Source organism: Paroedura picta, chromosome 10 (genome assembly GCF_049243985.1).
Source record: "Paroedura picta isolate Pp20150507F chromosome 10, Ppicta_v3.0, whole genome shotgun sequence".
Lineage (NCBI taxonomy): Eukaryota > Metazoa > Chordata > Lepidosauria > Squamata > Gekkonidae > Paroedura > Paroedura picta.
In genome coordinates, this window is record NC_135378.1 from 1,817,369 (window position 1) to 1,843,411 (window position 26,043).

Consider the following 26,043-nt stretch of genomic DNA (forward strand, 5'->3'; position numbering starts at 1 on the left):
CATGGGCAGTGGGGGACCAGGTCTACCTCTCTACCAAGAACCTCCGTTGTCAGCAGCAGTCCCGCAAGCTGTGGCCCAAATTTGTGGGTCCTTTTAGTATCACCCGACTAATCAATTATGTGACTGTTGAACTGGGGTTGCCTAAGACTTACAGGAATGTGCATCCGGTTTTTCATCCCAGCCTGCTGAAACGTGCCCCCCTGCCGGACGTCTGGCACCCCCCGCGCTCAATGCCAGTTCCTGTTTTCATCGATAAAGACACCCACTACGAAGTTGACCAAATTCTGAACTCTCGGGTTCATAAGGGGGGCCTCCAATATCTGGTGGAATGGAAAGATTTCCCCTCTGGGGATAGGGAGTGGTGGATGCTGCGAATGTGAAAGCCCCACGGTTACTCCGTGACTTTCATAGGGCCTACCCTCTTTGCCCTCGACCTGTGGATGCGGGGTGAGGGGTGGGGGACCTTTTTGGAGTGGAGGAATGTCAGGATCAGTGCCTGGTCCTGCCATGGGTTGACCTGGGTTTCTCCATATTTGATTGCTTTGCATTTAATCCTTCCTGCTGGGGCCTCTTTATAACCCAAGCCCCATATATTATGCTTGCATGCCTGAAATCGAAACTGTTTTGCTGTAGCCTGTTATCTCAGGGAGCTGTGAATTATTTGTCTTTTGAACCGGTCAGCTGGGTCTGTCTTTTGTAACCAAAACATCTATCTCGTCCGGAGATGCCCAAGGACGTGTAAGAAGTAACACTTTGGTTTATGGCACCTGGTGCCCCTCTCCCCCCTCCTTTGGGAACCTTCAAGGTTTGGGCGGGAGAATACTATTGAAAAGGGGTGGCAAATGTGATTTCAGGCAGAATTGACTTTTCTAGCTTAGGTGTATGAAGTAACTTCTCAATAAAAGCTTTCATTTAAAGAACCTTGTTGTGAGTTATTGCAACGCTTGACAGAGACCTTGGGGTACTTGTGGATTGTAAACTAAACATGAGCAGGCAGTGTGATGCAGCGTTAAAAAAGGCGAATGCCATTTTGGGCTGTATCAACAGGGGCATCACATCAAAATCACAAGATGTCACAGTCCCATTGCATACGGCACTGGTCAGAGCACACCTGGAGTACTGTGTGCAGTTCTGGAGGCCTCACTTCAAGAAGGACGTAGATAAAATTGAAAGGGTACAGAGGAGAGCGACGAAGATGATCTGGGGCCAAGGGGCCAAGCCCTATGTAAACAGGTTGAGGGACTTGGGAATGTTCAGCCTGGAGAAAAGGAGGTTGAGAGGGGACATGATAGCCCTCTTTAAGTATTTGAAAGGTTGTCACTTGGAGGAGGGCAGGATGCTGTTTCTGTAGGCTGCAGAGGAAGGACACAGAGAAATGGGTTTAAACTTCAAGTACAACGATATAGGCTAGATATCAGGAAAAAATTTTTCACTTTCAGAGTAGTTCAGAATCAGAATACCTTTATTGGCATAAAATTGCAAAGCATAAAATGAAAATTTTCAAACAGTTTCAGATGTAAAATCTATCGTAAAAGATTTTCATTTAAAATTGCCAGTAAAAACTTTGCTACTTTTATAATAGTTGCTCTGTCCCTCACATTTAATATCATTTTAATACAGTGTTTCTCATTAACACAGCTAAATTTCCATTTCTTCAGATGATTAGCTAACGGGCGACGAAATATTTCAAACTTAGGACACACCAGAAGTATATGGTGCAACGTGTCAGGGACACTACATCCATGTAAACAGTATCTCTCCTGAGTAGGGATCTTCAAAAATCTACCTTGGGTGACATTTGAAGGAAAGATGTTTAAGCGAGCTACTAGAAATGCTCTTCTTAACTGGTGTGTTTCCAAAATTTGGAGATACATGGGCATGGATTTGTAAGATAACGGAATATCCCAGAAGCGGGGAGAACATACACTGTTGTTAGAGGAGCCCAGAATCTGTGTATCCTGATCTTCTAGTCTCTGTGATATTAACTTTAGTATCGTCCTTTCATCTTGCATGCTAAGGGATGAGATGTCCAGATCCATAATTTGAAGTTTTTTTTGACATTTTGCCCAGCCAGCTGAAAGAATAAGGGTCACTCAAAAGGTTAATTAACAAACTACCCGTTTGAGCATGGAAATGAATTTTTAACCAGTATTTAAAGGACTGAGACCAAGCCCGGGCTTCTAGACTCTGTTGGCCAAGTTCTGCTACAAGTGTATGATTGGCCACACAGTTTGGGACTCCTAGCAGATTTCTGAAAAAGAAAGATTGGATGTTCTCTAATTTATTATTAAATGCATCCATCCATATTGGGATTCCATAGAGTATCTGAGGAATTATTTTAGCATTGTAGATTTTAATGGCTGCTTGAAGGTTTTTGTTGCCTTTTTGATGATAAAACTTGGCTAAAAGGGACAACTGGCCTTTTGCAGATTTGATTGTTTTTTCTCTATGGTTGGCCCAACTGTTATTATAAGTAAAGTTTATGCCTAAATACTTGTAGTGATTGACCTGTTCTATATGTTTATCATTTATTATCCAGGGAAACCTATATCGGGTCTTTGCAAATACCATGATCTTAGTTTTTTCAAGGTTTATTGATTGTCACTACAGTAATCTCCGAATGACCAGAGATAGCGTATTAGGCCAACTCGAGTTCTAGATAAGATAACTGTGTCAACTGCATATAGAAGAAGTGGAGTGAGTCTTTTGCCAAGAATGGGGGGATGGCCATTAACTTTGTTAAAATAGAGGGGTAAGTCACTTAAGAAAAGGTTAAATAACTGAGGGGCAAGGATGCAGCCTTGTTTCACTCCTATGTTTATTTGAATTTTTAGTGTTAAATTTCCCTCAGCAGAATATTTGACTTGGCAGTGGTTGTTATGATGGAGCTGTTTTAATAGAAAGAGTAGACGCTGGTCTATGTCTAGATTGTTTAATTTTATCCAGAGTTTCTCTCTGGAAACTGAGTCAAAGGCTGCTTTTAAATCAATAAAGGCAACAAATAATTTGCCCCTCTTAGGTTTGGTGTATTTCTGACTTTAAAAAGCTAAAACAGTACAATGATCTAAGGTAGTGTATCCCTTCCTAAACCCTATTTGCTCTGGCCCTATGATGTAATTGTGTGTGTCAGAGTAGTTCAGCAGTGGAATAGGCTGCTGAAGGAGGTGGTAGAATCATAGAGTTGGAAGGGGCCATACAGGCCATCTAGTCCAACCCCCTGCTCAACATAAGATCAGCCCTAAGCATCCTAAAGCATCCAAAAAAAGTGTGTATCCAACCTTTGCTTGAAGACTGCCAGTGAGGGGGAGCTCACCACCTCCTTAGGCAGCCTATTCCACTGCTGAACTACTCTGACTCACCTCTCTCCAGTCTGATGAAACACCATTGTCAACAACTCTTTGAGTGCAGTTCTCTAACCAATTCCCTATTCACTTAACTATCTGAAAATCCATATTGCAGTCCTTCAACTTATCCATCAGAACATCATGGGGAACCTTGTCAAAAGCTTTACTAAAATCCAAGTAAATGACATCAACCGAATTTCCCCGATCCAGCAAACCTGTTACTGGGTCAAAAAAGGAAACCAGATTGGTCTGGCAGGACCTGTTGGAGACAAATCCATGCTGACTTCCTTGGATCACCTTGGATCCGAAGATGATGGACAAGGGCTGTGCAAGTTCTCTGGAAAGTTCTTTGAGCACTCTCGGGTGCATTTCATCCGGACCAGGGGATTTGAACTCATCCAGTGCAGCTAAATGCCTCTCGACAACCTCTCTGTCCATGTTAACCTGCCACCCAGACACTATCCTTTGGCTACGGCCATCTCTAGATGTGCCTAAACCCTTTGACCTGAGGGAAAAAACAGATGTAAAATAGGCACTAAGCCTTTCTGCTTTCTCTGCATCCTCCGTTAGAGTTTGTCCATCCGCACCCAACAGTGGGCCTATTGCCTCCTTTACTTTACGTTTGCTTCTCACATAACTGAAAAATCTTTTATTGTTACAATGGGCTTCCCTGGCCAATCTTAGCTCACTCTCAGCTTTGGCCTTTCTGATGATTGATCTACAAGTGCCTAGTAACCTGTAGGTACTCTTCTTTAGAGCTCTGTCCTTCCCTCTATTTCCTGAACATTTCCCTTTTCTTTCTTCATTCCTCTTGAAGTTCTCTGTTCATCCAAATAGGCTTCTTAGAGCTCCTGCAGTGTTTTCGTCTTTCTGGGATAGTCATTGATTGAGCATGCAATAGCTCTTGTTTGAGTAGCGCCCACCCTTCACATGCTCCCTTCCCTTCCAGCATTCTCGTCCATGGTATGACACTCATCATGTCTCTGAGTTTATTAAAGTTTGCCCTACGAAAATCCAACATCCGCGTCTGGCTACAAGCTTCCTTAGCTCCCCATCTCAAAAGGAATTCTATGAGGACATGGTCACTTCCCCCTAGGGTCCCCACCTCCTTCACCTCATCCACCAACTCTTGCCTGTTGGTCAGTATTAAGTTCAGTATGGCTGAACCTCTTGTGGGTTTATCTACCATTTGATAAATGAAATTGTCAGCCAGGCAGGTCAGAAAGTTGCATGACTGAGGACGCTTCACAGAGTTTGTTTCCCAGCACACATTTGGGAAATTGAAGTCACCCATGATGACAAGGTCCTGCCGCTTGGATATTTTCTCAAGCTGCTCACAAAGTGCAGCATCCACATCCTCTCGTTGGTCAGGCGGTCGGTAGCAGACACCAACGACCACACTGTTTGTTTTTCCCTCGCTTATTTTCACCCAGATGCTTTCCACTGTAGATAAGCTCTCTTTCACTAGAATTTCCTGACAGGTAAGCCCTTTCATCACGTACAGTGCTATTCCTCCACCTCTTCAATCTATTCTGTTTTTTCTGAACTGTTCATATCCATCCACCATTACATTCCAGTCATGAGAATCATTCCACCAAGTTTCTGTGATGCCTACTAGATCATACCTTTCCATCAGCATGAGAAATTCCAGCTCTTCCTTCTTATTGCCCATGCTTCGGGCGTTAGTATAAAGACATCTGAATCCTTTTACTTTTGGTTCCCTATGAGCTGGCCTTGCCGGTTGGGCTGCCCCCGATCATTCTCCTTCCTTACATTTCGTATGTTGAATGTCTCCTTCCCCTTCTGTCTTCAGTTTAAAGCTCTCCCGATGAATCTCCCCTGGTTCCTGCCAAACACATTCTTCCCCAGCTTCGATAAGTGCAGTCCATCAGGTCCTAGTAGGCCTTCCTCAAGAAAGCCTATCCCATGGTCCCAGAAACCAAATCTCTCCTGCCGGCACCAACTACGCGGCCACTGATTCACCTCCATTATCTTCCTCTCCCGACGCATTCCTCTTCCCTTGACAGGCAAGATTGAAGAGAATATCACTTGTGCCCCCATTTGCTTGAGCTTCCTTCCCAGATCTTGATAGTCTTTTTAAATAGGAGCGATGGTATTCAGGGACATGTCATTCGTGCCCACATGGACTATCACAAATGGGTAGCGATCCGTAGATTTGAGGAGTTTGGGCAGCCATTCTCAAACGTCTTTAATTTTCGCCCCTGGCAAGCAACACACCTCTCGGGTTAGGGGGTCGGGCCCAGCCACATGGCGATCCATTCCTCTTAGCGTGGAGTCTCCAATTACCAGTACTCTCCTTTTTTTCTTCTTCTCAACTCCATTTCCTTCTATCCCCATGGCCTCTTCCCTTTGTCTTAGACTTTGTTTTGAGACCTCTTCCCTTGTTGACCCTTGCACCTCCTCTGCAAGGGCCTGAAAACTATTCTGGAGCTCCAAAGGTCCCGAGAACTGTCTCGCTCTACGCCGTTGAGTCTTTTTCAGAATTGTCTGCAGAGGCTCCGTAGTGAGGTCAATCTCCTTATCCTCTTCAGGACTGGTTGTATCCTCTTTATTCTGAGTTGCACGGCTCTGGTCTATGAACTCCTCCCCTTTCTTACTTTGTGTCAGAGTAATAATGCTGTCTTCTAATCCCCTAATCCTTTCCTCCAAAAGTCTTACCAGCTTACACTTGTGGCAGCTGTAGTCCATCTTGTCTTCTGGGAGGAAGGCAATCATGTCACACTCACTGCAGATGATGGGATGAGTGTCCTGGAGGTCCATTGTAATTTCTAGGCAGTGCAAGTACTAGGGAAATATAATTACTGATTCTAATTGCTCAACCAAGAACCCCAGGCTAAGAGCCACAGGCCAAGAGCCCTTTGTCTCTCGGCCTTTGTCTCTCGCGCCTCTGGTGAGGAGCAGCCCTTTTTAATCCTCCCAGCAATCACCCAGCAATCACCTCACCCAGGCAGCACAATAGCCTCACCTGGTCAGCAGCAACACTCCCCAGTAGCTCTCTCCACGTGCTCTCAGTTGTCTGAGCTCTAACGCTTATACTGTTTTTATTTTATTATTTTAGATTTTTTTAACCTACTCGGTACACTGCACTGAGACATACTGGGAGGGCAATAGAGAAATTCAATAATAATAATAGTATTAATAATCTATCCTGAATTACTGACATTGAATTCATTAGCCTGCATGTTGGTTTCTTTTTTTAAGAACTTGTTAGGACTCGGAAAAGAGGTTGCCGTTTCAAGGACCACCTCCAGTCTTCTTCCAACTAGAGCAAGCTTGATGACTTTTAAAAACTAAATGCCAACAACAATTTTGAAGGAGAGATGTAGGAGGAGTTCTGGGGAGCAGAGTTTACTGTTCTCTTCTTGACACACGTAGGGTTGTCCCCTTCAATGCTGTGTCACAAATTGGGCAAACAAGCAGCCGATTAGAGACCATCTAGTTGCTCTATTAAATCAAAGGATTGAAAACATAGATCTAAAATATTGCGACCTGACACGTTCTCTCTGTTCTGACAGATTGAGGCTTCGCTCTTTTTTTGCCCAGAGTTCCATTTCTGGCTATGGCTACATCTGATGGGCTGAGTTCACCTGGCAGGATTCCTCAGAGGTCTTTTAAAGCAGGGGTAGTCAACCTGTGGCCCTCCAGATGTCCATGGACTACAATTCCCATGAGCCCCTGCCAGCATTTGCTAGCAGGTACTCACGGGAATTGTAGTCCATGAACATCTGGAGGACCACAGGTTGACTACCCCTGTTTTTAAGGACCACCTGGGAAAGAGTCCAGCAGCACCTGCAGAAGGGCAGTTTCCTGTCTCCTCCCCATGGCCTCTTCCTCCTTTCCTGCCACCCCCCCCCCATCTCCCATCGAACTTTCTATCGCCACGCAGTATCTGAAATCACACCACTTTCCCTTAGACGGGGCATTCCAGCTATATCTGAAGCACTGAGCGAACTCTTGAATGTCCCTCCCTGGACAGTTTGTGCTCCTGGAGGCTGGCTGTTTCCTACTGCTGCTCCTCTGATTCCAGCCAAACATGCTCAGTCCCTGCCTTTGGGACCAAATGGGAAAGAGGAGCTGCTGGCTGGCCTCTGCTGAGGGGAAAGAGCAGCCTGGCAACTGAGGCTCAGCTGTGAGTCTGGATGCCAATGAAGGAGAAAGCTCTGAAGATGCAGTGGATTACCAGCCCCTCCCCCACCCCACCCCCACCCCCCAGGCAGAAGATGTCTTTGTGTGCAAAGGACAGGGGGGACCAGGGCTTCCTCCAAGGCTCTGCCCTTCCCACTTTCCTCTGTGTCTCACTGGCAGGGCTCTCCAATAGCGCCACATCTGTCTGTCTGTGTAAAGCCATTAATTACATGGAATTTTAATTCCTGTGCAGCAACACCACCTCCTCCAGGACTGGACACTGAAGAGAAAGCAGAGGCCCTCATTCATATAGGGCGTGAGCTGACTTAGCAGCAAAGCTGCTGAAAAAGTCAATTGTTTGTACTGTGATTCCAGTCTTCATAATATACTGGGAACTTTAGAAATGGTGGGGAGCACCGCCCTATGATGCAGATGACCTGGATGGATTAGCTGACATCAACTGGAGCCACAAAGAACAAACAGGCACGTGGCCCCACCTCAGAAATCCCACCTGGAGCCCCCCCCCTTCTCCTAACCGGAGTCAGCAAGGCCTCAGGCTCACAGGACAAAGCTCTGAGTGAAAAGTAGATACTTCCAAGCAGTCTCTCCTCACTTCTTTAAAAACTGCCCCCCCTTTAATTGTGCTTAATTCTGGGTTACAGCAAAGCAGATGATTAAAGGGGGGTTTCTCTTCAATGACCACACATTTGGGGGGTGCTTGCAAGGACTGCAGTTTGTACAGCTGCTGCCATATTCCAAGGGGGGCCGATTATCCTGCAATGACAATGTGATTTCCATTCTGAATTACTAAGATAACATTGAAAGTCTCTATTTGATGCCACAGGTTTCTGAGTCATCTTCTTGCCCGGGTTTAGCTGATAGGAGTACTGGGCCGGATTTTGCTCCCAGAAAGAGCCAGTTGCTGGTATTTCTCCACCACCTCCTGGTAAATCAGACTGCTGTTCTTCAGGGCAAATTTGACAGCTGCCTCCTGGTAATGAGGCTCCAGACTTGGGCATGGATGGTTCCAGCAGTCCTGAGAAGGAGGCATGACTGGATCTGGTTGGACACCATGTGAGGCTGGGCTTCTCCCCGAAAGCAGACAGCGGTGCCTGTTCAAAAGAAAGGTCATAACAGCAACAATCCCAAGGGACAGGAACAGCACACGGGCAGGCCAAGGATTCAAAGCATTCCACATGCATGATTTCAGTGATATTTCTATTATCCAAAGATACAACCACAATGTTGTCATCATGTTACAAGTAGGGACAGAGTCTAAAAGAACTGTATTGGGATCTTGGATCTAGGGACTTGCCAGGTCCAGCCTCTGCAACACAGTCCTCTTGTTTCATCCAGCAAGGGGACCATTAATTTGATGGCTAATTTACCTAAGAAGAATATTTGTGAGTTCAAGGCTCCTCCTCACCAGCGGTAGAGCTGAGCAGCTGGGGAGAAGGCAAGGAGCACAATAAGGGGATCTTCATGGCTGTGGTGTACCTGACACTTTATATCACCTATTGATAGACTGCTCTAGATTTCTCCACTTGCAAAAATCACTTGTTAAATATTGGAGAAAATTAAAACCTACTTGTGTAGACGAGAAGGACACCATGCATGGAATCCTGGGTGAAAGTGATCCGGAGATTATCCGAGAAGTAGCCAAGGCATTGTTAACAATACAAAGGGTGAATTGCTTAAATCTGAACCCAGTACCGGCTAAGAGCGGACCTCTGTGAGCCCACTGTGGACCACACATTGCGGTATGGCCATCTCGTAACATCTGTATGTTGTGGGGGGTTTGTGCATGTTGTTTGGTCACGCTGTTTGGCTGCACCATTTTATCTTTTTAAAATCATTGTTATGCCAAAAAAGGTATTCTGTATTCTGTATTCCCAATAAGGGGGCTTCCCCCCTTCTTTTGTCTCCTCTGAGACAGCTGTGTGTGTGTGTGTGTGTGTGTGTGTGTGTGAGAGAGAGAGAGAGAGAGAGAGAGAGAGGACAGTATTTGTAGGTGAGTGGGTGGTTTTGTAGCCTGCCAGTGTGTGCTTTGTTGTGTTAATTCTAATGAAGAGCTATTGTCCGTGCCTGAGTGAGCAGATTTGTCCTGGGGTGGTGTGCAACAGAGGAATTACAAGTGCTGCCCTGGGCTGGGCTGTGACCCTGTGAGTTAAAGGCTCCACCTAGCCAGAGGCTCTTGCCCTGTGGCTCTTTGCCTGGGGATTTGTCTGGAGACCACCCTCACTACTTTACCCTAAAGATAAAGATTCTGTTTTTGGAAGACATGGATACTCAAGGCCCACATCCAGTTACCTGCAAGGCGTGTGCCATGTTTCTTTTCCTCCCTGAAGATAAGATGGACCACACTTGTCATAAGTGTAAATTGGGAAGGTTTTTAGAGGAGAATCCTAGAATCAGAGTTGGAAAGTACCTCCAGGGTGATCTAGTCCAACCCCTATACAATGCAGGAACTCACAATTACCCACCCACAGTAATCCCAATTGCATGCCCAAGTAATCCCCCCCACACCAAAACTCTCCAGGTTACACAAGGTAATTTACTTTGCTGTGGTTGGACCTTGCTTTGAGTCCTGTGTTCAGTTTTGGGCACCCCAGTTGAAGAGGGATGTAGACAAACTGGAGCATGTCCAGAGGAGGGCAACAAAGAGGGTGAGGGGTTTGAAGAACAAGATGTATGAGGAAAGGTTGGGGGAAGGGCAGTATATAAATATAATAAATAAATAATAAATAACTTGGTCTGTTTAGCCTGGAAAGGCTGAAGGATTTGTGAATGTTCAGGCTGGAGAAGAGGAGACAGGATTGCTGCCTTTAAATATTTGAAAGGTTGTCACTTAGAGGAGGACAGTGAAATATTCTGGTTGGCAGCAGAAGAGAGGACCTGCAGTTGTGGGCTTAAACTATGTATCAGGGGGTAAAATTCATAGTCAGAATAGTTCAGCCCCCCCCCCCCCCGCTTCTTCGGCCTTGCTTCCAACACAGGTCAGGGAGCTACTTATATGCAAAGTCTTATTAACCCACTCCATCGTCGTGCTTTTATGCTTGCTAGATTAAACATCTTCCCATCAGCTGTCCTAGCAGGCAGATACAGCAATGTACCAATTGGGAACAGACTTTGTAAATTTTGCCAATTAGAGCCTGACTCAGTGCCACATATTCTACTCTATGGCCCATCACCTTCTATGCTTAGACAACGACTGGTTGTCCCTATCACGATGGACCTTTCTGGCCCTAAGGACAGAATAACCAGACATTTGTTAGCTGATAGGTCCCCAGAAATAACGGAACTGGTGGCCGAATTCTTGGCTACAGTGATACAAAAGGACAGTCGGCTAGGCAAGAATCAGGTCTAGACCAGGGGCACCTACAACTGGTGGAAATTACTGATTGCTGGGCATTCTGGAGGAATCTACTGTTGGTTACTGCTTATTTTCTTTTCTTTTATTTGTTTATCTAGACTATGTAATTTTTATCAATTAATTATAATTATGAATTACCCTTGTTCTCATGTTTTATATGCCATTCAAGTTTTTTTTGAGAAAAAAAAAGAATAGTTCAGCCATGGAATGGGCTGCTTCAGGAGGTGGGGAGCTCCCCCTCACTGGGTGGGACTAGATGGCCTCTGAGGACCCTTCCCACTCTAGGATTCTAGGAATTCAACCATGGAAGGGGCTGCCTAAGGAGGTGGAGAGCTCCCCCTCATTGGCAGTCTTCAAGCAGCAGCTGGACAGATCCTTCTCCTGGATGCTTGAGGCTGATCCTGCATTGATCAGGGGTGGGACTAGATGGCCTGCATGGCCCCTTCCAAGTCTAGGATTCTGAGATTCTATTATTCTAACTAAGCAACTGTACCAGATTGCTATTTGAAGGCAAACTACATGAGACAGGAAGACTCTATGGCCCTTCCTTAACAGTAAATGGTACCTTGATGTTGAGGTATGATAAAAGAGAATGCCAAGAGGACTCTCTCCATCTGGCACTCTTGCCCTGCTCCTGGGCACATGATGCCCATGACTGGTCCAACATCCTTTTGGACAGAGAAGGCTGATTCCCTGCTGTCTGCTCCATCAGGTGGCAAGCGACTGTTAAATACTTTCGATTAGCAGAATGTTATATGCGATCCAAATTGCCAAGGGTAAAGTAACAGCTGTCTACAACTTCTGAAAGACTTCTGGGGAGCTATAGCTATGAATGAGCCAGATCTAGCCAGAGATGACCACACTTGCTGAAATGAGGAATCCACCACCAATTGGCATAAGGGCCTAAGAAGACACGTGGACTGTTGCAGGGTACTGTGGCTCTTCAGATATGTGAGACGCAGTTCATAAAGGGTTTTATAGGTAAGAGTCAACCCCTCAAACTCTGTCCAGAAACAAATAGCTAACCAGCACTTAGAGAGTGGAGGCCTATGTTCACACAGCCCTTGGTACCCATGGAGTCAAGGAGGCATTATTTGATAGCTGAAGCTGGTCAGGGGAGGTTTTTTTTTTTTTAAATATAATTTATTTGTTTTTTATTGTATATGAAGCGCTTACAGAAAGATGAAAAGAAAAAGAAACAACCAGCTAGCAAAATAATTATTGATACATGTAAGAGTATAGTCTGTTATTATCTTAAGAAGTATATAATCAGTTCCCATCGTATATTAGTCCTAACCTAGAAGTTACTGCTGTCTTTCTTAACAAAGTAATTATTGATACATATGAGAATATAATCTGTTATTATCTTAAGTAATATATAGTCAGTTCCCATCGTATGTTAGCCCTAACCTAAAAGTTGCTGCTGTCTTTCCTAGGAAAGACCAGATAATTGCTCCACTGTTCGTCACATTCTTCAGGTGGTCGCAAAAAACGGAATTGTGCTCTTTTCCATGATGTATCTACTGGCAGGTCTTGAAATATTTGTGTTTCTTGATCCACCGAATTCAGCGGCATCTCCTGATGCTTTCTGAATAGATTATTTCTTGCAGCCTTGCTGCCAGTGCTTACAAAGATGTCTCTTGGTTGTATTTCCTTCCTTAGGTCTGTTTTCCTAAATTCTTCCAAAACGCCTTTGATTTTTACGTTCCTAGCTTTAGATTCTACTTCCAGGACTTCGGATTTGTCTTCTGCCACTCTCTCCTGCTCCTGTTTATTAGCTTCTAAACATTGGATTCTTATTTGGTGTGTTGCCAGCTGAGTTGTGTTTTCATCAGCTATTTTTTTCAAACCGTCGATTCTGTCTGAGAGCTCTTTCTTGGTATCTTGAATCTCCTTTTCAACCTTTTTGACTACTTTCAGTATCTCTGAATTGCCCTTGCATAATAAATGATACATCTGTGTATTAGTTAGGTTTTCCATTGCTGTAAAAAACTCCACAGAATGCATAGTCACAGATTACAGACAGGGCGTCTCGCAAGAGTTCGGGCGATCAGAAATTATCAGTTAGTCAATCTCCGTATTCTGTCAACATCTCCCGCTGGGCTCTCCTTAAGTTCTTTCTTTTGTTTGTTTTAACGTGTGTATTTATCTGGCTTGCCTCCCGTCCAAAGAAAGAATTCCCTTGCAGATTGGTTAGGGGGGAAGAAGGGGGGCTAGTGCCTGGCTTTAAAGAAGAGGAAAGCAAACAGAGAACCCACAGTCTTTGCATTGTTGATTCGCAAGATTTCCGCTCTTTTCAAGCTGAGAAGAGATGATCTGGGGAAAATGCAGGATTTTATGAGGCTGGTTGTTTCAAGATTAGAAAGTTATTTTCGACAAGGACGCCATTATGGCCCCGAGCACAAGCAGCAGTGATACGGAGAACTTAGTCTCCATGGATCTGTAGGACCCTCAGGGTTCCGTTCCCAGTTCCTGGGGCAACCAGCGAGCGAGATTTGCGCATCCCGCTCAGGTCTGCCAGGTGCTTCTGCTCCTGGCCTTCTGCTTGGCTCGGGAGCTCATTACAGAACAGGCTATCATGGCACCATCTTTAGTCATCTCTCTGGTCAGGGGAGGTTCACAGATGAGGAAATGTGAGTTGGCCTAACATCAAGCCTGCAATGTGATTATAAAAATACCAGTATTTATTAATAATATTTAAACTCAAAATGTTGTGCATTTATTGTATGCTGCATTGTACATGTTTTATATGCCAGACCATTGATAAAGGCAGCCATGCCAAAACACAACACGATTCTTGAAATGTCTTTCTTTTTTTTTGTTAAGCTTTCTGGTTCCTGGACTTCCGTTTGCATTAATAGTTTTCTCCTTTTTCTTTTTCCTGGTCAGGGGAGACCATTCCATCAAGGGGTGGGTACCTGCTCAGCCCTTTCTCCCAACACCTGCTCTTGTTTCATTGCTATATTGATCAGGTATTTTGAGTCCTGCTTTACAGGAGAAAAGCAGGACAAAACTCTTCTCTAATGTCTCCATGCAGAGCAGATCATAGTAGTTCAATCCAGCCTAGGGTTCTGACAGCAAAAATTCAAATGGTTCCTTCCATAATGCTAGAAATAAATGTAATAAGACACTCTGATGCCCTCTGGGCTATGACAGCTCATCAGTGCTAGAGAATCTTGGAGAGACGGGCTGTTCCAACAGATTGAATTGGATAGATCTTCTAGTTTAGAGAAGTAATTCCCTGCCCAGTTGAAGAGGGAGATCGCTCAAAGAATTATTTGCAGTTCAGGGCTGTTTACATGGAACACTGTATACATTTACATGGAACATAACAATCTATAACATTATATAATTTTCAATAGAACAACACAATCTAACAGTAACAATTACTATTTCAAACACAGTGGAAGGATACAAAGGCTTAATTTCTACAGACACAAGTTGAAAACTCAAAACAAACTGAACAAGCACATCCTTGACAAAAGATTTTACGCCTGATTCCACCTGATATTTGGCCCTCTCTGTTGAATAAACTATTTTGGTTGCTTTTGAACTTTCAGAAGCCTTTTGTGTGCCATTTTTAGAAGTACAAGTTTAAGAAGGGGTTCTGGTTTCTTCTGTCAAGTCCCCAGGCTGAGCCAGCATCAAACTATAATATCATTACAGGATGGGATAGGCATGAACCTTTAAATAACATGAAAAAATAGCTGTTTAGCCAGGAAGGAAGAAAAAGAGGAAGCCAGATCCTGTGTCTGACGGAGGGAAGAGGTCAAGAAGCTCATTATAGTCTTTAATGGAAGCCCCAAATCTACTATGTCGGTTTAGATCATAGAATTGTGGTTGGAAGGGACAACACAGACAACACAGTCAAGCTCCCTGCTCAATGATCAGTCTAAAGTATCAATGAAGGCATGACAGCTGAACCACCCACAAACTGCCATCCATGGAGCTGCCACCCACAAACACTGGAAATGTTTACCTTGTTAAAGGCAGTTTGTTCTGTGGGGAAACCCATGTGAACATTCAGATTCCACTGTCAGCCTCACAGCCCATGGGAAAACAGCTCCCACATGGCTGAGGCAACAATCCACTTGCACCCTCATCCATTGTGGAAGGATGTATTGAGGTGACAAAAAATTCTTACCGCTTGAATTCTCTGGGAGGCATGATATTCCCCAAAAAGTCTAGAGGAGGGGCTCTGCATTCACTCCTCAGCTTGAGTTGCTCACACTGCTTCATTTCTTTCTTTGTTTGGGTCATAACTCTTTCTTTCTGCTGCTGATTAATAAACAAGGCTTCCCCTTGGATAAATTTAATGTAAGTATTTCCATCCAGGAGTGATGGAGGTGGGACTGGTGGCTCTGCCATGGAGTCTTTCCTCGGAGCAGTGATCCATCGCCATGTATTGCTGTCAAAAGGCTTTTCAGGTCTTAGCCGATAGATTGGTGGCAGTCTCCCAACATCTAGCCATGTATGGTATCCCCAGACATGCCAGTGAGCACTCTCTTCCACTGGGCAGCGTACTTTCTGGCTCACCTTGATTTTTGCATCTGTGCATGGTGGTCTTTCAATGGCTAGTTTATGGTAGGGTCTTGGAGAAAATCCAGGCCATGAAATAGATTTATCCTGATTCAAGAAGTGCCTCTCTTTCCATGTGGCCATTTTGAAAAGGAATGCAGAGGATCCTAGATGGGAAGAAATAAGGTTGGAGACATGACTGTCCCCAGCAGTGGGGTGTCCTTATTGCTGTATTGTCAACATCAGTTTGTCGAGGAACAGTGGCCACAACAAATGCTGGCTCCAATGTGCCCCATTCTTATGGTCTTCTCACAGAATTTCCAATTACCTTTAATGTACAACTTTCTTTTAAACCTAAAACCGCTTTTTTAAATAGCTTATATTTTACTCACATTGACCGTTTATGCACTGGAGGTTTCATGCCAGGCAGCAGGCTCGAGTTTTAGTTGTGGCAGGTTGCCCCACCTCTTCCTGCACGCACATGGGAGAGCATTTGGCCCAGTGCACTTCATCTGCCCCCAATATGTGCTCCTGCACGGGAGCTGGGGCAGTAAAGTTCCCAGTGCATAAACGGTCATTGAGTCTCAAAGTTTATTTGCACCACCAGTATGTTAATACAATTATAAGACTCCAATTTGATGCCCTTGCCTGGTAGACAGAGTCCAGAGCCGAGCCTTGTTCACCATGCTGCTGTTATTCAGCTCCTGTAGCAATTTTAATTTTCTAAGTAAAACCAGACCTAGGCCTGCTTTGGGAAGCTGGTCTTGAAAGGCCATCTAATATACCTGTCAAGGGCAGATGGACTAACAACTTGCTTCTGGATTAATAGAAAGCTTTATTGATAGCAGTTCAGCACACCTCAACGTTCATAGTCAGTTCATGTTAAGCAAGCACTTTTACTCTTCCCCTTTCCCGCCCAAAGTTGCACAGTTCCCAGGGAGTAGGAGCCCCCCTCCCACAGGTGCCAGCCCAGGAACCATTCCAAGCAATAGTTGGGCCTCCTTCGCCTTGGGTGTTAGACAGTTCCTCTCCTCCAGATAACACAGCCCAGCAGAAATATGTGCAAAGACTAAATCACAGCAAAAGCAGACAGCTCAGGGTTATACGAAGGTTCCAAAAACAGCACACATTGTTCCAAGATGGAGTCACACAGGTCAAATACAAATCATGACAGGAGTCAGAGCATCTGATCCTGACATTCTGCCCTTCCATAAAAAAACTCCCATCAATCACCCACCATCCACTGGTCTTGGACACTGCAGGAATTCATGGTGAAATTCTTTAATCAATTTTGGTGCCCGCATGTCCTCTGCATCTACCCACTCGTGGTTCCCCATGGGGAATTCCTTCCAATCCACCAAATATTGTAACTTTCCACAATGCCATCTAGAGTCCAAGATTTTATTCACTTCGTAATGTGTGTCCTTGTCCACAAAAATAGGAATGGGGGCAGCAGAAGCAGGGTGTCAGTCATCAGGAGGTGGGGCCAGGTTGAGCAAGCTGGAATGAAAAATGGGATGAACATGTCTATAAGTTTTAGGCAATTAAAGTTCAACAGTCACAGGGTTAATAATCCTCTTGATAGAAAAGGGGCCCACATATTTAGGGCCCAATTTATGAGATGGCTGTTGGCAGCAAAGGTTTCTAGTAGATAGATACATGCGGTCGCCCACAGCCCACCCAGGCGCTGCAGACCTCTTCTTGTCGGCTTGCTTTTTATAATCCCTCTTGGCCTTTTCTAAGGTCTCCACTATCTGGGGCCAGGCAGCTGCAATGTTAGCTGCCCATTTTTTCAAGTCCTTTGTACAATCCTCAGCAGGCACCCACGTGGGCACAGCAGTGAGGTCCGTGACATAGACAACCTTTACGGGAGAAACCCCATTAGAAGAATGTACTCCATTGTGATATGCAAATTCCGCTAGGGGGAGCAGCGCAACCCAATCCGATTGTTGATGATTGATGAAACATCGCATGTACTGTTCCAAAATCTGATTCACACTTTCGGTCTGACCATTAGTCTCTGGGTGATAACTGGACGTCAGCACTTGCTCTACCCCCAGGAGTCCCAAAAGCTCCCACCAAAACTTGGCAACATATTGAGTTCCTCGGTCTGACAACGTTCGTTCAAGGAGCCCATGTAGTTTGTATACATTTTCCACAAATAAAGAGGCCAATTTGGGGGTTGATGGCAAGCGTGCACAAGGAATAAAATGGGCTTGCTTTGAAAAAGCGTCCACCACCACACAAATCACAGTTTTCCTGTGACTGGGAGGCAAATCAGTTATAAAGTCCATGGTGATCTCTTTCCATGGAGCAGAGGTAAGGGCTGCAATAGTCCTTTCTTCTCCCCCCCCCCATTGGTTTGGATGTTAAGCACACTGGACAACCCTGCACATACTTTTCCACATTTTTATGTAGGTTGGGCCACCAATAGTGCCTGCACACCAAATGCAAGGATTTCACAAACCCAAAATGTCCTTCAGCCTTAGAATCATGGCAGAGTCTCAAAACGTCTTTTCTGGCTGAGGAAGGCACATACAATTTGTTCCCCTTGCAAAACAACCCCTCCTTCTCCTGCAATTCAGACCGCAAGCGGAGGAATTCAGAGTCATTCAAAATCCATCCCCTGGGGGGAGGGGTCCACCTTTGGGTCTGGCTGCATGTCACTGTGACCAATCCCAGTTGGGAAGGACTGAATACTGTATCCACCAATGGTTATTTTTTGCACTCGTACTGGGGGGAGGCACGGGAAATATTTAAGACTGAAGTCGAAACAGGAGAAAAACTCTGCCCACCGCATCTCCTTTGCTGAAAGCCTGGGTTGTTTTAAGGCTTGCAAATTTTTACGATCAGTCCACACTTTAAACGGTATGGTGGACCCCTCCAACCAATGTCACCAGGTGGCCAATGCCAATTTCACGGCTGCCGTTTCCTTTTCCCAAATTACCCAATTTTTCTTGGGCCCAGGAAATTTCTTGGAAATATAAGCAAGTGGATACAGCCGGCCATCACACCATTTCTGTAAAATCACTGCCTCCATGGCAGGAATCTACTTGGACCGTAAATCTTTACTTTGGGTCTACATGGTCAAAATGGGTTCAATGGTGAACAATTCCTTGAGTGCTTCAAATGCCCTCTGACATGGCTTTTTCCACCGTAGCGATAGGGTGGTGAGTGATTCTTTATTTCTGCTATGCCATTTTGTTGTGGAGTATATGCAACAGTGAGCTTTTGTTCTATTTCCTCTTCAGCAAAGTAGTTCTTCACATCATGACTCACATATTCTCCATTGTCTGTAAAAATGGCCAATGGTTTTCTTTGGACCCTGTTATAACATGTAATATATATTATAACACAGAATCATAGAATAGAGTTGGAAGGGACCTCCTGGGTCATTTTGTCCAACCCCCTGCACTATGCAGGACACTCACAACCCTATCACTCATCCACTGTCAACTGCCACCCCTTGAATCATCACATAATCAGCCTCTCCGTCAGATGGCTATCGAGCCTCTGTTTAAAAATCTCCAAAAATGGAGAACCTACCACCTCCCGAGGAAGCCTGTTCCACTGAGAAACTGCTCTGTCAGGAACTTCTTCCGGATGTTTAGATGGAATTTCTTTTTTATTCCCCCTTAAAGTCCTACTGTATTCCTCAACATGGTGAGGGGGTGAACTGTGGAGGTCACAGTCCACAGGCCAATTGAAGAGGCACAGAGAAGGACCTGGCAATGCACCCTGGCTTTTTTCCCAAGAAAATTCTATGGTAAGTATGTCAACTATGGTACGGTGTGGTAGGCCCCCCAGGCCACAAAGTACTGAACAAGCCACTGGGGAAGGGTGACAGCTGTATACCAATCACCTCAGCATTTATGATGCAGATGGGAGAAACCCTTCGGGACAGTTAGCTGCCGATGTAGCCCACAGAGAAAACAGAGGTCTGAGACAAAAGAAAACCAGAAAAATTGCAACATGGAATGTACGCGGAATGTCACAAGGAAAATTGGATATGGTGAAATCAGAAATGATCCGACTTAACATCAGTCTATTCGGCGTCAGTGAACTATACTGCACAGACAATGGCCACTGTCCATCTGAAGACTTCACAGTCTACTATTCTGGTCACGACAGTATCAGAAGAAATGGTGGGGTCATTATTGCAGATAAGATAACAGCTCATGCAGTGGAAAGTTACACAGCAGTAAATAACCGAATTATGTCCATCCGAATTAGGGGAAAGCCAATGAACACAACTGTTGTACAAGTGTATGTACCAACCACGGCCACTGATGAAAATGAAATTGAAGATTCCCACGCAAAAGTGCATGAAACAATGAAACAGGTGCCTCAAAAGGACGTGATATATGTTATTGGCGATTTCAGTGCCAAAGTTGGAAATCAACAACAGGGCATCTGCGGTGGGTTTGAACCAGGTGAGCAAAAGGAAGCTGGTGACAGACTTATCCAGTTCTGTCAAGAAAACAAACTGACTATCACTAACAGCATCTATGAAAAACCAAAACGCCGTTTATACACCTGGACATCTCCAGATGGCATCCACCACAATCAGATCAATTTTATCCTTTGCAGTCATAGAATCATAGAATCACAGAGTTGGAAGGGGCCATACAGGCCATCTAGTCCAACCCCCTGCTCTACGCAGGATCAGCCCTAAGCATCCTAAAGCTTCCAAGAAAAGTGTGTATCCAACCTTTGCTTGAAGACTGCCAGTGAGGGGGAGCTCACCACCTCCTTAGGCAGCCTATTCTACTGCTGAACTACTCTGACTGTGAAAATCTTTTTCCTGATATCAAGCCTATATTGTTGTTCTTGTAGTTTAAACCCATTACTGCATGTCCTCTTCTCTGCAGCCAACGGAAACAGCATCCTGCCCTCCTCCAAGTGACAACCTTTCAAATACTTAAAGAGGGCTATCATGTCCCCTCTCAACCTCCTTTTCTCCAGGCTGAACATTCCCAAGTCCCTCAACCTATCTTCATAGGGCTTGGTCCCTTGGCCCCAGATCATCTTCGTCGCTCTCCTCTGTACCCTTTCAATTTTATCTACATCCTTCTTGAAGTGAGGCCTCCAGAACTGCACACAGTACTCCAGGTGTGGTCTGACCAGTGCCGTATACAATGGGACTATGACATCTTGTGATTTTGATGTGATGCCCCTGTTGATACAGCCCAAAATGGCATTTGCCTTTTTTACCGCTGCATCACACTGCCTGCTCATGTTTAGTTTACAATCCACAAGTACCCCAAGGTCTTGTTCACACACAGTGTAACCTAGAAGTGTATCCCCCATCCAGTAGGCATGCTTTTCATTTTTCTGACCCAGATGCAGAACTTTACACTTATCTTTATTAAATTGCATCTTGTTTTCATTTGCCCATTTTTCCATTGTGTTCAGATCTCGTTGAACTCTGTCTCTATCTTCCGAAGTATTTGCCAGTCCTCCCAATTTGATGTTATCTGCAAACTTGATGAGTAGTCCCTCCACCCCCTCATCTAGATCATTAATAAATATGTTAAAAAGTACCGGGCCGAGCACCGAGCCCTGAGGTACCCCGCTACTCACCTCTCTCCAGTCTGATGAAACACCATTGACAACAACTCTTTGAGTGCGGTTCTCTAACCAATTCCCTATCCACCTAAGTATCTGAAAATCCAGATTGCAGTCCTTCAATTTATCCATGAGAACATAATGGGGAACCTTATCAAAAGTTTTACTACAATCCAAGTAAACAACACCAACCGAATTTCCACAATCCAGCAAACCTGTTACTTTGTCAAAAAAGGAAACCAGGTTGGTCTGACAGGATCTGTTGGAGACAAATCCATGCTGTCAGAGATGGCGGAGCTCCATTCCAGCAGTAAAAGCATTTCCAGGAGTAGATTGTGGCTCTAATGACCAACTGTTGGTGGCCAAGTTGAAAGTCAGGTTATGTAATATCAAGAAAAATGTACCTCCAAAGAAGTTTGATGTCACCAAGATTCCGCCAACATATGCCATAGAAGTGAAGAACAAATTTGAACTGTTTGATACTACTGAGAAGCTACCTGAGGAATTGTGGCAAGAATTTCAGTCTAATGTCATAGAAGCTGCTTTAGAACATATACCATACAAAAAGCTGGAAAGAAGATGCAAATGGTAAAAATCTGCCATCATCAAAATTGCTGGAAAACGAAGAGCAGCAAAAGCTGCTGGCAAGACAGACGAATTGAGGAGGCTAAATGCAGTTTTTCAATGTGCTGCCAGACAAGACAAGGAAGCATATTGGATGCAACGATGCAAGCGACTGGAAGAAGAGTGTACTAGAGGCCACGCCTGAAGCCTCTTTGCTCAGGAGAAACAAGTCCGGAGAACCTTCACTGCTTGTAAAGTGACCATCAAAGACAAGAATGGAAAAGACTTGACTGAGCAAGCCAACATCAAGGATCAATGGCAACAATATGCAGAAGAATTATATGCAAACACCAAGGTGCCTCCGTCACCAGCCAAAAACACCCGACACGAATTGGAAACGCAATTACCTGTGAAGTCCACGGAGGGGATTAATCCCTTCCTGACAAAAAAAGTCTTCTCAATAACTCTTTCCCTGCAGCTTTCTCTTATTGTCACCTACCAGCCAGCCTACCTTAGCTGCTCTGTCTCCAGCTTCTCCTCCTTTGTCCCCAGGAAAGGTCTGGACCAATTGTGTGGTGTAGGTTTTATGGCCAGGCCCAGCTGCACAGCAGGGAAATCTCCCTGTCTTCAAGAAGGGGGAAAAGGAGGGTCCGGGTAACTGCCAACCTGTCAGTTTGAGGTCTACACCTGGCAAAATTTTAGAACAAATAATCAAACGGTCCTTGAGCAGTGGATGGCTGTAGGGAGATACAAGAAAATTCCCTATGGTGAAAGGAAGTGCCCCTGTGGCTCTGGCCAAATAGAAACATTGGAACATATCCTTTTGCATGGTCAGTTTTATAATGACATTTGTTCCATATTTAGAAGACCATGGTTACATAGAGTCCCAGGGCGTTCAGGACAATCATATACCTCCCTGCTGCTCACAGACACAAATTTTCTCTCATATAGTGTTGCCAGGTTCTGTGCTGCAGCCATGAAAAGTCAGCAAAAGTTGACTAAAATTTAACTGACCCAGAGAGCTGTGATTAGAACAATTACTTGTATTTCCAATTAGTTTTAATTTATATTTTAGCAGATTAATGGTCTAAGCTGTTTAATATGTTATTTTATGAGTAAATCCATGTTTTAGCTATACTAATTTTTGTAACTGTGAAATTGCTAATTTTGACTTTGCTGGGCTATGACCATCATAAAGATATGTATGTATGTATGGCTGCAATTACTAAGAAACAGTGTAGCTTTCTCAAGAACAAATCATGTCAGACTAATCTTATCCCTTTTTCTGATAAAGTTTCTACCTTGCTAGAAGAAGAACAAGAAGAGTTGGTTCTTATATGCCGTTTTTCACTACCTGGAGTCTCAGAATGGCTTACAGTCGCCTTCCCTTTCCTCTCCCCACAACAGACACCCTGTGAGGGAGGTGAGGTTGAGAGAGCCCAGATATTACTGGAGAAGAAGAGTTGGTTCTTAGATGCCGCTTTTTCTCTACCCAAAGGAGGCTCAAAGTGGCTTCCAGTTGCCTTCCTTTCCTCTCCCCACCACAGACCCCCTGTGGGGTGGGTGAGGCTGAGAGAGCCCTGATATTCCTGCTCGGTCAGAACAGCTTTCTCAGTGCTGTGGCAAGCCCAAGGTCGCCCAGCTGGTTGCATGAGGGGGAGGAGCGCAGGATCAAATGTGGCTCGTCAGATTAGAAGTCTGCGCTCCGGGCTACTACACCAAGCTGGAATGCTGTGGACACTGGTCACCTTGATAAGGTTCCCCATGATATCCTTATTGGCAAGTTGGTAAAATGTGGTATGGGTCTTATTACTGTTAGGTGGATCAAGAACTGGTTGACAGATTGCACACAAATATGTTGTCATCTTCTTGGAGAGGAGGGAAGAGTGGAGTGCCGCAGGGATCTGTCCTGGGCCCTGTGTTGTTCAACATATTCATACATGTTTTGGATGAAGGAACAGAGGGGTTGCTTATTAGATTTGCAAATGATACCAAACTAGAAGGGGTAACAAATACACCCAAAGACATAATTAGGATACAGGATGATCTTAACAGGCTGGGAAACTGGGCTAAAATAAATAAAATGAATGTTAATAGTAAAAAAATGTAATGTTTTGCATTAATTATTATTATTTTGATTTATTTCCTGCCATTTATTTACTTCTAATATTCTATGATTTCCTAATTGTGGGTGTATCACCTGTCTCTGGATTTAAGTATCTACAGATGTGGCCATATTTAGAATAGATATATTGATAGGCAATAGTAACCGTAGTAACAGTAGTAACTGGCTGATGAATGCCATCTGTCTTCTTGTACATAAAGGAGGTCTACTTGTGACCTTCCTTCTAATTAAAACTGTGTCTTTTATAGGTAAACCAGGAATTGAGGAATTTCAGCTTTCCATGTTTGCAGAACAATTAATTCAGGGATGGGGAGTGAAAGGAAAACTTCCTCTGCTTGATTTTTATTTAGGTGGCTGCAAGCCAGCCATCAGCCCAGGAAAATGTGGCAACCTTGTCTGGAAATACCCAGTGATGCACATGAGACAACAGACTCACTGGCCATTCCACTCCATGGAAGTTTTGTTTTGTAGATGGTGAAAAACATAGAAAAGGAACAAATTATTTTGCTTGATGGAAAAACTAGAAAGAACTGCTCGCCTTTCTTCCGTGGGCGTCCTTCTCTCCTGCCTTTATCCCACTTCTTAGGTGCCTTCCTTGATGTTTCAAAGCTGACTTTCCAATTTGAACAAACTCTCCCACAGCAACTAGTTGTGATGTCACGTGCAGAACTATGACTTCAGCCAGGCTTTGAGAAGGGACATCCCAGGAATCTTCATGCGGAGCAGGGCACGTGGTGGGGCAAAAGATGACGGCTCAAGATCCCATCAAGGAGGATTTCTTAGAACTAACAGAATGGTGACAACAACAAAAGATGTTGTTACTCTAAACTTTAACGTGCCTAATGACTACATGGTTAAGTGTGAAGATGTGAATAGCGCAGCATGTTCCAACTGCAGCCTAACAACATGCAATGACATACATGAGAGTGAAGAATTAATTATGAACCCAGCATGAAAGAATTATGATACAAACCGCTAAATAAGTTTCTACCTCCAAACTTTAACTCTGAAACAGCTATAATATATGAAGTGACTTAACCAATAAAATGTGACGAAATCTGTTGTTGGGAGGATTAATGCTTCCTCGAAGCCAGATCCCTTCATGGGCTCACCCCCTCCCTGCAGGGACCCCAGCTCAGAATTGTGGGATGTTCCCCAGTCCAGCTTCCACATTCCAGCACTCCTCCCAACCCCCCTGGGAGTGTCAAATGTCTCCAAGCTGAGGGACCGAGACCAAACAGGCACTGAATCATTCTGGCTGCCTGCTCCCTTCCTGGAAAGGAGCACAGCTTCAGGGTTGTTTTTCCAGCCAGGGCAAGGCAGTCTGGGAGAGTGGACAAGACTTTGGCCAAGGAGAACCAGGCCACCGCACCGGAAGTACCCACAAGAGTCCCCAGGCTAAACTGTTTTTTTAAATTATTTAGTATGACTAAAACCATAATCCCAAACCAAAACATGTCAGGAGCATGACTGATTCAGGCAGGTCGGTGCAAAAACCTTGACTTCTGAAGCACTTTTTAGGAAATGTTCTACCTAGATATGTTCAGAATGCTGCAGCCAGAAGGCTGACTAGAATTGTTCGACCATATCTCCCTGACTTCCAGTTAAATTCCAAGCCCAATTCCAAGTGTTAAACCCCTATATGGTTTGGGGTTAATATGCTGCAAAGACTGCTGTGATGGCTCTAGATTTGGGAGATTATTTGGGCCTGAAAATCCCCCTTTCCCCATGTAGTGTGTAAAGGTAAAAGTATCCCCTGTGCAAGCACCGAGTCATGTCTGACTCTTGGGGTGACGCCCGCCAGCGTTTTCATGGCAGACTCAATACGGGGTGGTTTGCCAGTGCCTTCCCCAGTCATTACCGTTTACCCCCCAGCAAGCTGGGTACTCATTTTACCGACCTCAGGAGGATGGAAGGCTGAGTCGACCTTGAGCCAGCTGCTGGGATCGAACTCCCAGCCTCATGGGCAGAGCTTTCAAACTGCATTTCTGCCGCTTACCACTCTGCGCCACAAGAGGCTCTTTAACTTGGCCTCAGCTTTGTTACAATGGCCAAGGCATGTGCCTACATTGTGGTGATGAGTAATGTGGTGTATATAGCTTCATAGAAACAGAGAGTTGGAAGAGACCTCCAGAGACATCTAGTTCAACCCCCTGCACAATGCAAGAAGTCACAACTACCTGCCCACTCACAGTGACCCCAATTTCATGCCCCAGTGATCCCCCCCCAGATCAAAAATCTCCAGAATCCAGCCTGTCCTGGAGGAAATCTACCTCCCGTCCCTCAGTGGCGACCACCAATTCCCTGAGTCAGCAAGGAAGGGCCACAAGAGACAAACCCTGGCACATCCCTTCCTGCTCACCCACTCACAATGTGTCAAAGTTTATAAAATTAGCATTTCTGCC

General features: G+C 44.7%; 1 protein-coding gene across 5 annotated transcripts; it reads right to left on the reverse strand.

Annotated features, from left to right (window-relative positions):
• Positions 1-8,102: 8,102 nt before the first annotated feature.
• On the reverse strand, positions 8,103-24,325 carry TEX52 (testis expressed 52). 5 transcript variants are annotated; one of them, XM_077301827.1, is made up of 4 exons: positions 17,062-20,493; positions 16,791-16,881; positions 15,008-15,548; positions 8,103-8,602 (listed from the first exon to the last, which is right to left on the reverse strand). In XM_077301827.1, the coding sequence occupies exons 3-4, from the start codon at positions 15,523-15,525 to the stop codon at positions 8,362-8,364; spliced, it is 759 nt and encodes a 252-aa protein (XP_077157942.1). In that variant the 5' UTR covers positions 15,526-15,548; positions 16,791-16,881; positions 17,062-20,493; the 3' UTR covers positions 8,103-8,361. The 5 variants fall into 5 exon arrangements, with proteins under 5 accessions (XP_077157942.1, XP_077157937.1, XP_077157939.1 ...); XM_077301822.1 differs by having other exon boundaries at positions 16,619-16,881; XM_077301824.1 differs by lacking the exons at positions 16,791-16,881; positions 17,062-20,493 and adding an exon at positions 24,075-24,325.
• Positions 24,326-26,043: the final 1,718 nt, after the last annotated feature.

Coding starts and splice junctions, on each gene's coding strand:
- TEX52 (XM_077301822.1), bottom strand. CDS start 16,718: ATGGGGAACCACGAGTGGGTAGATGCAGAGGACATGCGGGCACCAAAA. Junction 15,549..16,618: donor GTGTCCAAGACCAGTGGATG/GTGGGTGATTGA, acceptor CTTCCCATCTAG/GATCCTCTGCATTCCTTTTC. Junction 8,603..15,007: donor CCTCCCAGAGAATTCAAGCG/GTAAGAATTTTT, acceptor TCTTTTGAACAG/GCACCGCTGTCTGCTTTCGG.